Source organism: Sphaeramia orbicularis, chromosome 15 (assembly GCF_902148855.1).
Source record: "Sphaeramia orbicularis chromosome 15, fSphaOr1.1, whole genome shotgun sequence".
Classification (NCBI taxonomy): domain Eukaryota; kingdom Metazoa; phylum Chordata; class Actinopteri; order Kurtiformes; family Apogonidae; genus Sphaeramia; species Sphaeramia orbicularis.
In genome coordinates, this window is record NC_043971.1 from 21009609 (window position 1) to 21024604 (window position 14996).

The 14996-nt window shown below is 35.8% G+C and overlaps 1 protein-coding gene across 3 annotated transcripts in view; it reads right to left on the reverse strand.

Moving 5' to 3' along the window:
- khdrbs2 (KH domain containing, RNA binding, signal transduction associated 2) overlaps positions 1–14996 on the reverse strand; it is a 153885-nt gene that overhangs the window by 59939 nt on the left and 78950 nt on the right. For all 3 annotated transcript variants that reach the window (XR_003937590.1, XR_003937589.1, XM_030156875.1), the window contains exons 5-6: positions 7639–7763; positions 727–910 (exon numbers count right to left, since the gene is read on the reverse strand). Coding sequence is in view for 1 of the 3 variants with exons in the window: in XM_030156875.1 (XP_030012735.1) it covers positions 727–910; positions 7639–7763 (309 nt within the window). In the remaining 2 variants the exon portion in view is untranslated. The remainder of the gene's footprint in view (positions 1–726; positions 911–7638; positions 7764–14996) is intronic.

Below are 14996 nucleotides of genomic sequence, written 5' to 3' on the forward strand. Positions count from 1 at the left end.
TCCACATTGTAAACTGGATCTCATTCATATGACGTTGGTGTTACGTAAGCTCCTCTCTATCCTGACTATTTGTTTGGTGATGCTGCTCCTCCACATATTGTCTGTCAACACCTTTGCTTCACAGTTTCTAATAATAGGTTGAACAAGTGGTCACGTCCATTCCACACATCTTAATCGGTTGGCGTAGAAAAGAAAAAAAACCACAAAACTAAATAAATAAATAAATACAATGTTGATTTTTTTTGCAGCGTATTCTCTGTAAAAATACTCATGACTGAAAAAACATGACATGCACATTGATGACATATGTAAAAAACATACCAAAATAGATAAATAAATGAAAATCAAACAAAGCAATGTGCGTTTAATGACATTATGGGTAAAAACCAAGTGCTGTAAGGTTCACTGTGATGGTTACTCCATTAATCTTTTCTTAATTATGTAATACACCCTTATATATGTGAAAACCGGTATCCAGATGTATTCTTAATAAAAAAAAAAAAAGTTCTGCTTTTTAAAATTGAGGTTAATGAAATAAAAATATGCAGATATAATCCTACTTGCTCTAATTTATACACAGCTCCCTGTATCCTGTACCTCAGCGTCTTAAGCACGACTCATCCAGATCAAATGAAAGGGGATTAAACCAAGTCTGATTTACACACAGTTCAACTGAAATTACTATCAGCTATACTTTTCACTGAGTGCAAAGAGGATTGGACTCACATAGTCGTCGTATGATTCATGTGTGACCGCTAGCAGCGGCGGCCTGTATCCAGTGCTCGCTGCTGCCCCCCTGGCTCTCGGAGCTTGTACCTCCCTCGTTAAAGCAGTTGTGGGAAGTTTGCTGTGCGTGGCTCCTGCCGTCCCCCTGGGTGCCACTGAGCTTCTTCCTGTGCCTCTGTGGCCCCTGGTAAAACACACATTCACACATATGGCATTAATTTACCCTAAAATCCAATCCTATACTGACAGTCTATAGAAACTTTGAGGTAGAAATGTTTGCATATTTCTACTTGTAGGGGGGTTGTAATTAATCACTGTGGATTTATTGATGACTTAGTCTTCGGGTAGTTGAGATAATGATGAGTTGTCATATTGTCACAGTTCATTGCACATGGGTCGGTCTCTTTGCAAAAGTGGACCAAATATAGGGTGGGGAAGCAAAATTTACAATATTTTGAGGCAGGGATTGAAAGACAGTGTATGACCAATTAGTTTATTGAAAGTCATGAGAATTTATTTGCCACAAGAAAATGTACATAATAGAAAATGTTTTTATTTTATGTGTCCTCCTTCTTTCTCAATAACTGCCTTCACACGCTTCCTGAAACTTGCGCAAGTGTTCCTCAAATATTCGGGTGACAACTTCTCCCATTCTTCTTTAATAGTATCTTCCAGACTTTCTCGTCATAGTTCTGCTCATAGTCATTCTCTTCTTTACATTATAAACAGTCTTTATGGACACTCCAACTATTTTTGAAATCTCCTTTGGTGTGATGAGTGCATTCAGCAAATCACACACTCTTTGACGTTTGCTTTCCTGGTTACTCATATGGGCAAAAGTTTCTGAAAAGGTATGGATAATAGTGCTAGGTATGATTATGACATCAATATATGTTTGGTTTCAAAACAATTGACGTAGTGCCTGCTGAGAAAAAACAACTAAATGTTCATTGTAAATTTTGCTTCCCCACCCTGTACACATTGAGCAATACTCAGTGGGTATCTGCACAATTTGAGGATTGGTTTTGAAGGCCCAAAAAAGGCCACCATTGTTAGTCCAGGGAACGGCATCATGCCGCATCTATCACGTGAACAATGTCTCCGGACACTGGGTATGGTGGAGGCCGGTTTAAGCTACAGTGATATAGCCAGGCCTATGTCTGGGCTGTTCCCAACCCACAATCAGAAACCTGGTTGAACGCCACAACACCACAGGCTCTGTTGATGATAGACTGCATCCAGGGCGAGAGAGAGAGACAACTCCCGACCAGGACCGCTATTGTTGTGACTTTGTGTTTGGCAGGTGCCATTTTCTTTTAAGTTTTTTGTTTTGAAATTACTCTTGAAACTTTAGATTTTTGTTTCTGTATGCCAATATCCTAAACCAGGGGTGTCAAACTCATTTTCTTTCGGGGGTCATATTCAGCCCAATTTGATCTGCAGTGGGCCGGACCAGTAAAATAATAGCATAATAGCCTATAAATAATGACATCTCCAAATTTTTTAGGGCAAAAAATAACATTAAATGATGAAACTATTTCTATCCAAAACAAAAAAGATGTGAATAACTGGAAAAAACTGAAATTTCTGAAGAAAAACAAGTACAATTTTATCAATATTATGCCTCAACTCAGGATTTCTACATGTGCATTACAGATCAGATCAACCTAGACACTAAACAGGCAGAATATTGTTAAAATTACACATATTTTTCTTTAGACATTCCAGGTTGTTCATATTTGTTTAGGTTATTGACATTTTATTGCTAAAGGATATCAGAATTTAATGTTCTTTGCAATAAATCAAAGAGGAAAAAAATGGTGTTGCAATGTTTTCTTGGCATAATGTCATATTATTTTTCTCACATTAAACCAAGAAGAAAATTTGGAGTCATTATTTCTAGGTTATTATGCTGTTATTTTTGAGTTTGATGCCCTTGACTGTTAATATCTTCAGGGTAATTTTTGCATTTTGCACTTTGTAAATTTATCCCATGGGCTGGATTGGAACCTCTGGCGGGCCGGTTTTGGCCCCTGGACCGCATGTTTGACACCTGTAACCTAAACAAATGATTCATATAAAAAAATTCCAGTTTAGGGTTTCAAAATAAATAAAAATAATAATAATAAAAATATAGTCTCAAAGTTTTCATTGACTGTGAGTGTACATATATATATATATAAAAAAAAAACAAAAAAACGTGGAAATAGTGGGCTAAGACAGTAAGGAATCTGTTAAATCCCTCTTATCACCGCTTATGCGCAGGCTGTCACAGTTGGTGGCTGTCATACAATATGGTTGGGTGAAACTGATAAGTGTAACCTCCGCTGGCACTGAGGTAGATCTTAGAATGATCACAGGGCTTAAAAGTGTCACTCTGTGTCTTTCGCTGCTCTACAAACACGCCTGTGGGATGCAGCGTGGTTATTTCAATAACAAGATGGAGCAGTGTCTGTGTTTGTACAAAATCACATCTCCATCTGCCTGAAGCTGCTGAATACACTGAGGATGTAGGCTTACTGTTCTCACACAGGTATAGCTTTTAAAGGCAGCAAAGAATCATTTTGCATTGTCAAACTAAAAGACATCAAAACCCCAAATGACTCGGGTGGAGATGATGAATTTGGGGGTGAATTGTTTCCTTTTCCAAAAGTGTGACTGTCCAGCAGCGTGACTGTACGAACACCACGGGGATTGCACAGTGGATTTAGCTCCACAAAGCCCTCTATTGTCTGCTAAGTTACATTTTAACAGCAGCATGATGTAGGTGGGCTAGGATGGCTTTTTTTTTTTTTTTTTTTCTCCTCCCTTTGGCTCATCCTTCACTAGGTAGCAAACCATTGTGATCCAAAAATACAGACATTTAAAGCAGAATTACTGGTGCATATTTTTCATGGAGATTTACAATAATCGCTTATCGGTGTGCCATAAGGAGAAAATCTGGGTAGGAGAAGTGCTGGTGACTTTAAATTGGGAGCGTCCCATGTTACCGGCTGGATTTAGCTCATGTACATGTGCTGCGTGAATTAGGCCAGGCTGTCAAGGCAAAGTGTACCTGCTTACTCCTGAGGGGCTGCCGTGGCTCAGGTAGATTATGGACAATTTGCTGAAAAAACTAACTTAAAAAGGAGGCCGGAGAAGGCAGGTGTTTCACATGAGCTGCTCCATGCATGGATAAGCCAATCAATTGCTCTGTAATATTGAGTTTCTCTGTACTTGGTTATCTGTGCTAATCCTACCTATATCCTAGGATCCCCTTGAGCTACATATATGAAAAAATAACTAACATTCGAGTCATCAAGAAGACAGCCATGAATTAAATAAATGAAAAAAATAATGGAAACACTAATAGCTTCAAACTGAGCAAGGACACAAGCAATTTCACATGAAATATTAACACTGATGCAGCAAAACCAATTACTTGTAAACTACATTTTAGTACATTCTTGTGTTACCATTAAAATATATTTCTTATTTAGAATAGAGTGTCATCCATATAGAAACAAAGCTCTATTGTCTTAAGCTACAAACTTATACTATATTATCATGGCTGTAGGAGGATGTTTCTACTGATTTGTGTTCAGAAAAAGTCTTACTGCGGTCCTATTACATGGAAATTATCTAGTTGTTTTTTGTTTTGTTTTTTTTTTTTTTTATCAAGATGTTTTTATTGAAGTTTTCTCAGTATAATACAAGTGCAGTGCTGAATGGTCCTTACAGAAATCTGAAGGAAGCATGGGTGTATATCAATCTCAGCTAGCAAAAACAGAACAACACAAAGCAAAACAGAGCAAACGACAGCCTGCACATTAAATAATCCCTCCTCAGTCATTGCCAGTACACTAGACATAGTGAAACAGTAGCTCTCAACCTTTTTTGACTCATGACCCCATTTTAACGTCACAAAATTTCTGGCGACCCCAGACATTCAAAACAAAGAGTTTAAATTGATTTGTTTTTGATCATGTAATAGTTTGCTATACTATGTTGCAAATAAACATTAATTTTAGACGACATTTAGGCTATATAATGTATATTATTGTGGACGGAGTCAGAAAAGCCAGGTGTAGATTACTGCACAAAGTGAGAATTTGATTTTCCTTGGTCAGGATATGTACAGTCAGTCCAGCTTATATTTACAAGGCTGACAATTAAAACTGAACAAACAATAACTCAAACTATGAATTATGAAAGAGCTGCAGCATCTGAAACTGACCACAATGAACATTTGACAGATAAACAGTACCACAGTGCTTCAGTTTCAGCTTCAGACTTTGTCATGTCTTTTATATATTGTGATTTTCTCTGTCAACTCACCATATATTTTTTATTAATAAGGTTTTTTTTTTGTTTTTTTTATCACTTACTAGAAATTTCAGGCGACCCCATTTGAATTCCAGGCGACCCCACATAGGGTCCCGACCCCAAGGATAAAAAACACTGTTGTAAAGTATCACTATCACAACAGAAACCTGCACTAGGAGTAAGTACAAAGTGAGCAGCATTGTTAAACTGTACCTAAACGTCAAGTATTTACGGGGTCTGGAATGTTTTTAGGAAGGGACCCCACACTTTCTGGAATTTCCCATTTGATTGCTGAAGTGGGCATTTCATTGTCTCCAGTCTTAAGCAGGGCATAATGTTTTCCAACCTGGTTGATATTTTTATAATTTTGCATGATATACTGGCTTAACTAAAAGGATATTTAATATTACTTTTACATCTTATTTACCACCCGCTGCATCCCCTTGTTTCAGACACAGGTTGTTAAATTTTGAGCTCTGCCTGTTCCTTAAAAAGCCACTGATTGGCTGGTTTTCACATTGTTCGCCTAGCAACAGTGCACAGCGAGCATCACCACATTCTTCCAGTAGCTCCTGAAACTTAGCAGAAGGATGATTCCTCTTTTTTTTCTTTGTTTGGAATAGAAATTTCACATGAGTATGTCATGACTGAATATCCTCCTGAGACCCAGCAATGCATTTTTGTCCTCTGTAGGGGACAGCAGTTTGCACAGCAATGGATATTTCATTAAAAAAAAAAAAAAGAAAAAAGAAAAAAAAAGAAAATGTTGCATCATGCACTTTCCAATCAATCCAGTTATTTAATGTAAAAAAGCCTTTTATTTTCCTGGGTCTAAGAAGGATATATCACTACCTGGGGACCATTATGATTAACAGGATGGTTGTATCTTTACTGCTATTATTATTTTGTTTGTGTGTTAAATTGTATGTGGTGACATGTGAAATGAGCTGATGTTTGTGGGGTTTTTTTCCCTTTTTTTTCCTTTTCTGTCTATGTGCTTTGTAAATGTATAAACTGTAATTTTTTTTATATTGAGAAGTAATCATGCTGTTTTTAAAACAAATCTTAAGATATCTGTAATCAATAATTGGATGATGTACTGACAAATCTGCTGTAATTATTGAAGAAAATGGATGATTTGTTGAGTCTGTTTGTATGACTGTACTGCCATGATCATATTGTTGTGTGTAATTCAGTTACGGCATTATATAATTGTTGTGGTTCGATGCCAAAATGAGGAAAATAGTATTGTTTGATTCTTGTATCAAGTTAGTGATAAAGGTGTAAAAGCACTGAGGGGTAGGATTAAATATGTTTATAGTTCTTCCTACTCCTTTTCGACCATGCAATATTCAGACTTGTATGTGCTTGAATATAGATTCTGTCTATTTAAATGTTTTATTTTGTCTATTTTGTTTTATTTTTTTCCTTTGCATGTTCGAAATAAATAAATAATTCAAATCAAAAATGTGTATGTGTTGTCCATTACCATCTGCTATTGTTCTTACCATCGCCGGTATGTGCTGCCCTTTACCATTAGTGCTATTGTATTTTTTTTTTTTTCTTACCATTGTTGGTATGTAATTATTGCTGTTCTTTACCACTTGTGGTATTGCAGTTTTTTTTGTTTTTACCATTGTTGGTATGTAATTATTATCATGTAAGTTGACGGTTAACTGTTACCTGTGGTAACATCACCAGGAATGTACTTTGTTTCTATTTTTTTTCACACATTTTGTTTATGCAATGTAAATACTGTCAAATGAGTTTATTCTAATTTGGTATAGGCCTATTTTGTTATATTTTGTCCATTGTTCTGGCTTGAAGTCGAAGGACAGGAGTGAGTATTTAAAATGCTATTATGTTCAGTTATTTGATGATGAGAATAGGGGTGGGATTAAATAAGTTTTTCTTCTTCCCACTCCTTTTCGAATATAATTGAATGATTTTTTTTTTTTTTGGGGGGGGGGGGATTGTGAATTTGTTTGTATTCTATAAATGCTCGAAATAAACAAACGAATGAATGAAATGAAATGAAAAAAATCAATAATGAAACAATGTTAAATTAATGTAACTATGTTTTGTTTTGTTTTTTTCTGTCTATGTGCTTTGTAAATGTATAAATTGTAATACTTTAATATTGGGAATGGACCCCAGGAAGAATAGTCTCTGCTTTGGTAGAGACTATTGGGGATCCTTAAATAAAGAAATAAAGAAAAAAAAAAAAAAACTTTGTGTTGAGAGAAGCCTGAGCTTTTAACTCACATGTAAAATGCTAAAAATGGACATCTGACATTAAAACACAACAGAAAATAATGGAAAGCATAAAACATGCATCACCTTAAACATCTGGGAAGGTCATAACATTGTCATAAAGGTTCTAATGCAATTGTTGGCTTGATATAGCAGAAATTCTCATATTATTATCTCATTCTATTTTATTATCTCTCTATTATCTCATATTATTTTCTCTCAAAAACCATTCAGTGAAAATAGGAATCTTCAACATTTCTTACCCTCGAGATCCTTATTTGTTATAATTACACAAACAAATACTAATCGTCTTTTAAAGCTCTTTTCATGATGCGGTTGTAATTAGTCTTTTACCTCGTGGATACTGTGGTTGCTGGTCGTACGCTCCTTGCTTGTGTGCTCCTCCTGCTAGATTCATCAGAACCATTCAACAGGGAGAGCTCCCTCAGTTGCTCCTGTCTGATCTCGTCATTGTAGTCCTGCGGGAACAAAATGCAGCATGTCTCATATTAAAAAAAAAAAGAAAACAAAAAAACAAGAACATTTGTTTTCCAACTACAGCAGATGCTCGCAACAGCAGCAAATGTCATCAAATTAAAATTATCTTGACACACACTGGAAACACATGGCATTGCTGAGCTTTGAATACTCAATGAAGAATGTTATCTTTCGGCTGTGGTGAGGTTGCAAATGCAAAGGGGAGATTAGTAATGTAGGACAAGAAAATAAATATTGCACAAAAGAGCTGAGGTTTATTGTTAGCAATAATTTAAAAAGAAGGGAAAATAAGTTTTTTTCCTGCTTACAAAACTAGTTTTGAATTGTCTCCTGGAAGACAAAACTGTCTAACCAGGAACATCTGTGCTTCTGAATTATTGTACAGTTCTCTACATTTAGAGGAAGTAGGGCATCAAAGTAAAAATAAAGAAACTTTTCTCCCCCACTTTAAGCCAAGAGAAAGCATTCCTAATTGTGCCATCACACACAGCTTGTAATTGACAGTTTGTGTACAATATGGTTATCTTGTGATTCAGTTGTTGCTGTTTTTCTCTGCCTGTTATCAAACATGATATGGATCATTACACAGCAGATAAGGAGTGGACAAAGAAGTATTCATTATCTTGTCATTGCTGACAGATAAACAGGCTTATTTCTCAGACACACTTAAGAAATCTCATGAGATTCTGTGTAGAACGTGAAGTGTTTTTTTTTGTACTGACAACAATACAGTGGAGGCGGCACCCTATTTCTTGGTCATCTGTGTTTTTGACAACCGTATTTTTTTTTTTTTTTACTTATTTTGGTCTTGGACATTGTATCCGTTGGGTGTCACAAAATGAAAAAGAACTATGGACACTGAGTAAACTTGGGCCGACTAACTTTTCTTTAAATAAAATGTGTTTACTGCATTCTAAATGTTCCTTATTGCACTTTTAGATGATATATTTTGTTATAGAATTTAATTAGAAATGAAAATATTTCTTGTATCTTATACAAATAAACAAATTAAAAGTGAATGTAAATACGTCTCTGTCTGCCAACAGTTTCTTTCCCAGTGCTGTGCGTAGCCTTAACAACTTCATATGATATACTTAACAATGTATGGTGTGTGTTTTATTTTTGTACTTGTGTATAAATAACACACTTTATATTCATGCACTTTGTTCAAGTGAGTGTCAGTTATCTATGGGGGGACCTGTCTTTTTATTACTTTTATTCAAGTAATTACCTCCACCAGGCAGTATTGTGATCACTTTGCTTTGTGTGTTTGTTTTTCGGGTTTGTTTGTTTGTTTGTTAGCAACTTTACCAGAAATCTATTACAACCATCTTTACCAAATTTTACCCACAGATAGGCCTAGGCCCTGGGACAAACCCATTAAATTCTGGGACAAGTAGGCCCAAGTTTAGGGTCACAGCAAGGTCACAAAATCTCAAATTTTCCTATCTCTTATCATTGAGCAATTTTCGAAAATTCATAAAAAATTCAAACGACTCTGATTAGCCTCCAATTTGATCCACCCGTAGCTTATAACAATATCTTGTATCTGGCACAAAATTGTCCACATCCACTGTGGAATGTGGACTCTGTGGACATTTCAATTTAACATTGAAAATCCCATTTACGACACATTTTTCATTATAACTCAACAAGTATTGATTCGAATTTAATATAATTTGACAAACACATGACTGGTACCAAGCTTCAACTTTTTCTGCTGTATGGAACAACTTTGACACTGTTTAATTTAAAAAGAAATAGTCGATCCACACATGCACACCATTCGGGGTGCTTGGCGGAGGTTTGCGTTCTCTGAACACTTGTTTTTCATTGTTTTTTTTTTTTTTACCTTGTACTGGCTTTCATGTATTTTTATGCTGAGCTCTTGCAACTCATTTTCAAATGCAGTTTTTCTGTAAATGGCAAATAAACTAAATCTAATTCTGATAAATATCATCACAATAGATGTAACCTATACAACCTCACTGCTTTTATTTTGAAGGATCTGGTACATTAGCATTTTTTCACATGTACTTTCCGTACTTAGCATCAGTTGGTCATTTTCAGCCCGTGAAGATGTTAGCTAACACCAAAAAAAGAAATCCAGAATGCAGCATTTTTAACATGACATGGACTTCTAAGTATTTCTTCACTGAAGTAACCAAACAAAAAAGGAACTGATACATGCAAATAAACAAAGCTGGATGCATTTATTGTTTTTCATGTAAAGTTAAGGTGGAGCTGGTTTTGCACATTTTTGAAAATGTTTTTGTGAATATGCATTACACAGTTGTAATCTTTGCTCCACATTTTCTTTGTATTATATTGTTTCATTTACTGTTTCTATAGAGATATATATTAGGGATGCAGCAGTACTTGAGAAAACCATGTACTGTTCAGTCCACCCTGCATGGGACAAACCACCCTTATGGACCACAGGTTTTCGGGTTTGCAATTGATCGTCTCTCACTCCCTCTCTCTTTTTTTTTTTTTTTTTTTTTTACCCACCCTGGTGCAGGACTCTGACACACATGCAATACTGTGACACGCTATTACAAGGAAATGCGTACGGTAGATAACTGTGGCGTTTTTATACCACCCTTTTCTTTTACATCCCTATGCAGAACAGGAATTTATTTATTTTAAAAAAAGCTCTCTTTGGGCCTTATATGTGCACAAGCCGGTTTTATATTACTGTGTACAAGTAGTCAAGGAATAAGACACGGTTATATTGTTCAGTATAGAAAATGTTATTTTATTTAGTACAGTGATATAATTTGTTCCTACTGTGAAATTCAGGTTTTGCTGACAAGCAAAATAAAAATATAATTTTGAGAGAAAAAAAAAAACGGTTTTCTTTACGCACAGAACATGTATCGAAACCGAACCAAAACTGTGGCCCAAGAACTGAGGTACGGACCGAACCGTGGGCTACCTGTACCGTTGCACCCCCAATATCTATTGAGCAGAGCTGTAAGTGTACTGATCTGGCCCTTAATAACTGTCAAAGTTTCTCATGTGGCCCCATAAGAAAATTAATTCCCCACCCCTGTTATACAGGGGTTGGACAAAATAATGGAAACACCTTAAAAATCAACAAAATATAATTTAATATGGTGTAGGTCCGCCTTTTGCGGCAATTACAGCCTCAATTCTCCGAGGTATTGATTCATACAACTTGTGAATTGTTTCCAAAGGAATTTTAAGCCATTCTTCAGTTAGAATACCCTCTAACTCTTTTAGAGACGATGGCGGTGGAAATCGACGTCTTACTTGAATCTCTAAAACTGACCATAAATGCTCAATAATGTTGAGGTCTGGGGACTGTGCCGGCCATAAGAGATGCTCAACTTCATTAGAATGTTCCTCATGCCATTCTTTAACAATTCTAGCTGTATGGATTGGGGCATTATCATCTTGAGGTGAAGGTGTTTCCATTATTTTGTCCAACCCCTGTAGATCATCTGTGGCTTTCAACCAATAAATACACAACCTGGTCAGAGAAAAGCTCCATCCTCTAATATTTAACCTTTGCATTAATTATTGCAAACATTCACTGTGGCATTGTTTCAATAAGCCAATGCGATATCACAAAATGTATTCCCATCATTTTTGGACATATATTATTCCTGAACCTAGATCTGATGACCTGAGGCAACCCCAGACCATGTCACTGCCCCCAAAGGCTTGTACTGTAGGCACTAGGCATGGTGGGTAATTACTGCATCTGTCTTCTCACCCTGACGCATCCATCACTTTGGAACAAGGTCAATCTGGACTCATCAGACCACATGACCTGGTTCCATTGAAATGCAGTCCAGTCTTTATGCTTTTTACGAACAGATGGTTGATTAAGAAATGAGAAGCTACTCACTGCACAGTTTAGAGTAGAAAAAAAAGGCCAAAAAACTTGCTGTAGGTGAAGTATATTCATCACAGCAGTAAATATGCAGGGAAGACTTAGTTGAGGGATTTAAGGACAGTTTCTGACTCACACCAGAAATGTAAAATCACACTTCTGTGATTGTGATCACAAACACTTCCTGCAAATGTATCCTGCCTTAGCATCTCTGTGTTTTTTGTTTGTTTTACATCTACAAGACCACCTACACTACATTTAGTTACAAAAAATATCACAGTGGATGCCTTCACAACACTTGCCCACAACATAACACTGCAGTTAGTTTAGAGACCAGACTGAATTCAGCCATCAACAGAAACCTTTTATAGGTTAATGTAATTCTGTGGGAACATCAAAAACACACGCAGGATCTTAATTATTTTCCGAATGTGTGAACACTAACCGTTGTTGTGGACTCATTATCACACACTGACCTTAAAAAACCTGTAATCACATTCATTCTGCAATAATCAGTTCTACCTTATTAAAAATTGTTGATTTTTCAGCTCATGATCAATGCAGAGTTTATAGTTTGGCTAATCAGGTCCTTCTGCAGCAAAGCATCAAACAACCTGATGTGACATAGAAGGAACCGTATGAGGAACAGATTTAGATGCAGATTTTTTACCGCCCCTGTGTCAATAAAAACAAAAATCTGTTAGATTCCAAAACATTTGCCTGACTGTGCACATGTGCTTCTCTCTCTTTTTTTCTTTTTTAATAAATTAATAAGGTCTACAGCATTCTGTTCTGACAGGCAGGGCTTTTAATTGGAAAGCTGGCAGCTTATCCAAAGAACAATAAATCTGCCAGGGCCTGTAAAAGTTGACTGTTGACAGAGGTGTTAACATAAGTATACAGAGATAAACCCCTCCTGAGGCTTCTCAGGTTGGACTGTTTGCTCTCGGAGATGAATTCTGATCATGCGTGACCTTGTAAGCACACAATGCCCTTCACAGAACTAATATTTGGTTAAAGGGGTCAACACATGAAGGTGGCTTTTATAACCTGGAGAAATACAGATAAAATTTAAATTCAACTTTTTTTTTTTTTTTTTTTTTTGTAGAAATTAAACTCACTAGAATTAATATATAATTAAAAAATGCTTCCTAACAGATTTTCTATCAGCCTCAAGGCGTAAAGAGGTATAATTATAATCAAGCGTTCATTTCTACAACAGACAATAGAAAGAGAGACAAACAGAAACAAATCAATCCAGATTTTTTAAAAATTAAAAATCTGTGCACTTGTATTAGAAGTATCTACCAGGGTAATAAAATATAATTATTGTTATTGCAATTATATAATTTATGTTGCTGAAGATGTTAAGATGAAGAATATTGGGATTCTTTGGAGGGTGCAGACAGGATTTTAATGTTAAATGTATATTTACAGGCTGACTGCATTTATGAGATACGGGTACATTATTACCAAATTGAAAAAGAAAAATATGACCCCTTTCTATTTAAAGGAGTGATATTTTGTTTTTTAAATGGAATTATGCATTTTAAAACATTTCCCTGTGGTCTACATAAACTGTAAATGTTATTGGGTCTGAATTCTTCATTAATTCAACTCCACAGGTCCACCTCCAACCCTATTCCTGAGTAATGACACCAGAAAGGTCGTTTTGAGCGCTGGCCCTTTAAATACAAATGAGCCACTTCATGTTCCGCCCCCTCCAGGTTGTTGGCTGTGCTGCTCTGTCCTGTTCAACCAACAACTGAACATTTTAGATAATCTGCTTGAAGTTTGGACATATTTTCAGTTTTTATTACAACTGCTGCTGCTGACAAACAGTTATGTCGTACTCAGAGAAATGTTCATCTGAAGTCTTGACCTTATATGTGCAAATGTCGTGACGTAACAAGTTATAGATATAACAAATTAAGCGGGAATTAAAACGGGTTGTAGAAATCCACTCCATTTTTACCAAAATGAATATAAAGATAGCTTTGCAGCACCTGGAGGGCTCAAATTCAAACTTTTTGAACTCTTAGGGTCCCCAAATATGTAAATAAATGCACCAAAGACTAATAAAATTGGGTTTAGCAAAATATGACCCCTTTAACCTTTATTTAACCAGGTTGGCCCTATTAAGATGGAGGAACTCTTTTTCAAGGGAGACCTGACCAAGACAGCAGCAATGAAGTCACATCATTACAGTTTTATAATAATAAAAGCATTTGCAAACAGAGAAAAAAAAACACATACACTCAATCAAACATTTACAGACCAACAGTCTTAAAGCAAAATTAAAAATGTCAGCAGTCCTAGTGCTAATAGTTTTATAAACACATAAACTGACTAAAAAAAATACTAAATGACACCAGAAAGGTCGTTTTGAGCGCTGGCCCTTTAAATGCAAATTAGCCACTCCATGCCCCGCCCCCTCCAGGTTGCTGCTCTGTCCTGTTCAACCAATAACTGAACATTTTAGGTAATCAGCTCAAAGTTTGGACATATTTTCAGTATGAACTACAACCGCTGCTGCTGCTGACAAACACTTATATGTGCAAATGTCATAACGTAACTAGTTATAGATGTAACAAATTAGGCAGGAATTAAAACAGGTTGTAGAAATCCATTCGATTTTTGCCAAAATGAATATAAAGATAGCTTTGCAGCACCTGGAGGGTTCAAATTCAAAGTTTTTTAACTATTAGGGTCCAAATACACAAATAAATGTACCAAAGACTAATAAAAGTGGGTTTAGCAGTGTTGTATTGTGACTGCCTCTGCTACCACAATAATACTAGCAAATTAGACTATTGGTATTATTATTATTATATATTTTTGTGTTGTTGTTATTATCATTATCATTATTACAACAATTATTATTTTCCCCCTCATTCCCCTCTTCCCCTTTTCACTATCACCCCTAATCAAGCTATATTGTTTAGTTGCTCTTTACATTTATTATCTTTTTCATTGTAATATGATGTTGTCATTGTAGTTATTTGTCATTACTCTGTCGTTGTTGTTGTTTTTGGTTTGTTCATTCGTTTGATTTTCCTTTTGTTTATGTGTTGTTGTTTTCCTGTCCACAATGTCTTGTTAATTATCACAAATTAAAAAAAAAAAAAAAGTGGGCTTAGCAAAATATGAGCCCTTTAAAGCACAGATATGCACAGCACATTAACAATTACCGTTTTCCACAGTATCTTCACAACTTAATTTGATCAACACCCAGAAATATAATATGTTCATAATTCAAACTTTTGGAACTATTAGGGTCCAGATACACAAATAAGTGTACCAAAGACCAATAAAAGTGGGTTTAGTAAAATATGACCCCTTTAAGTAAACT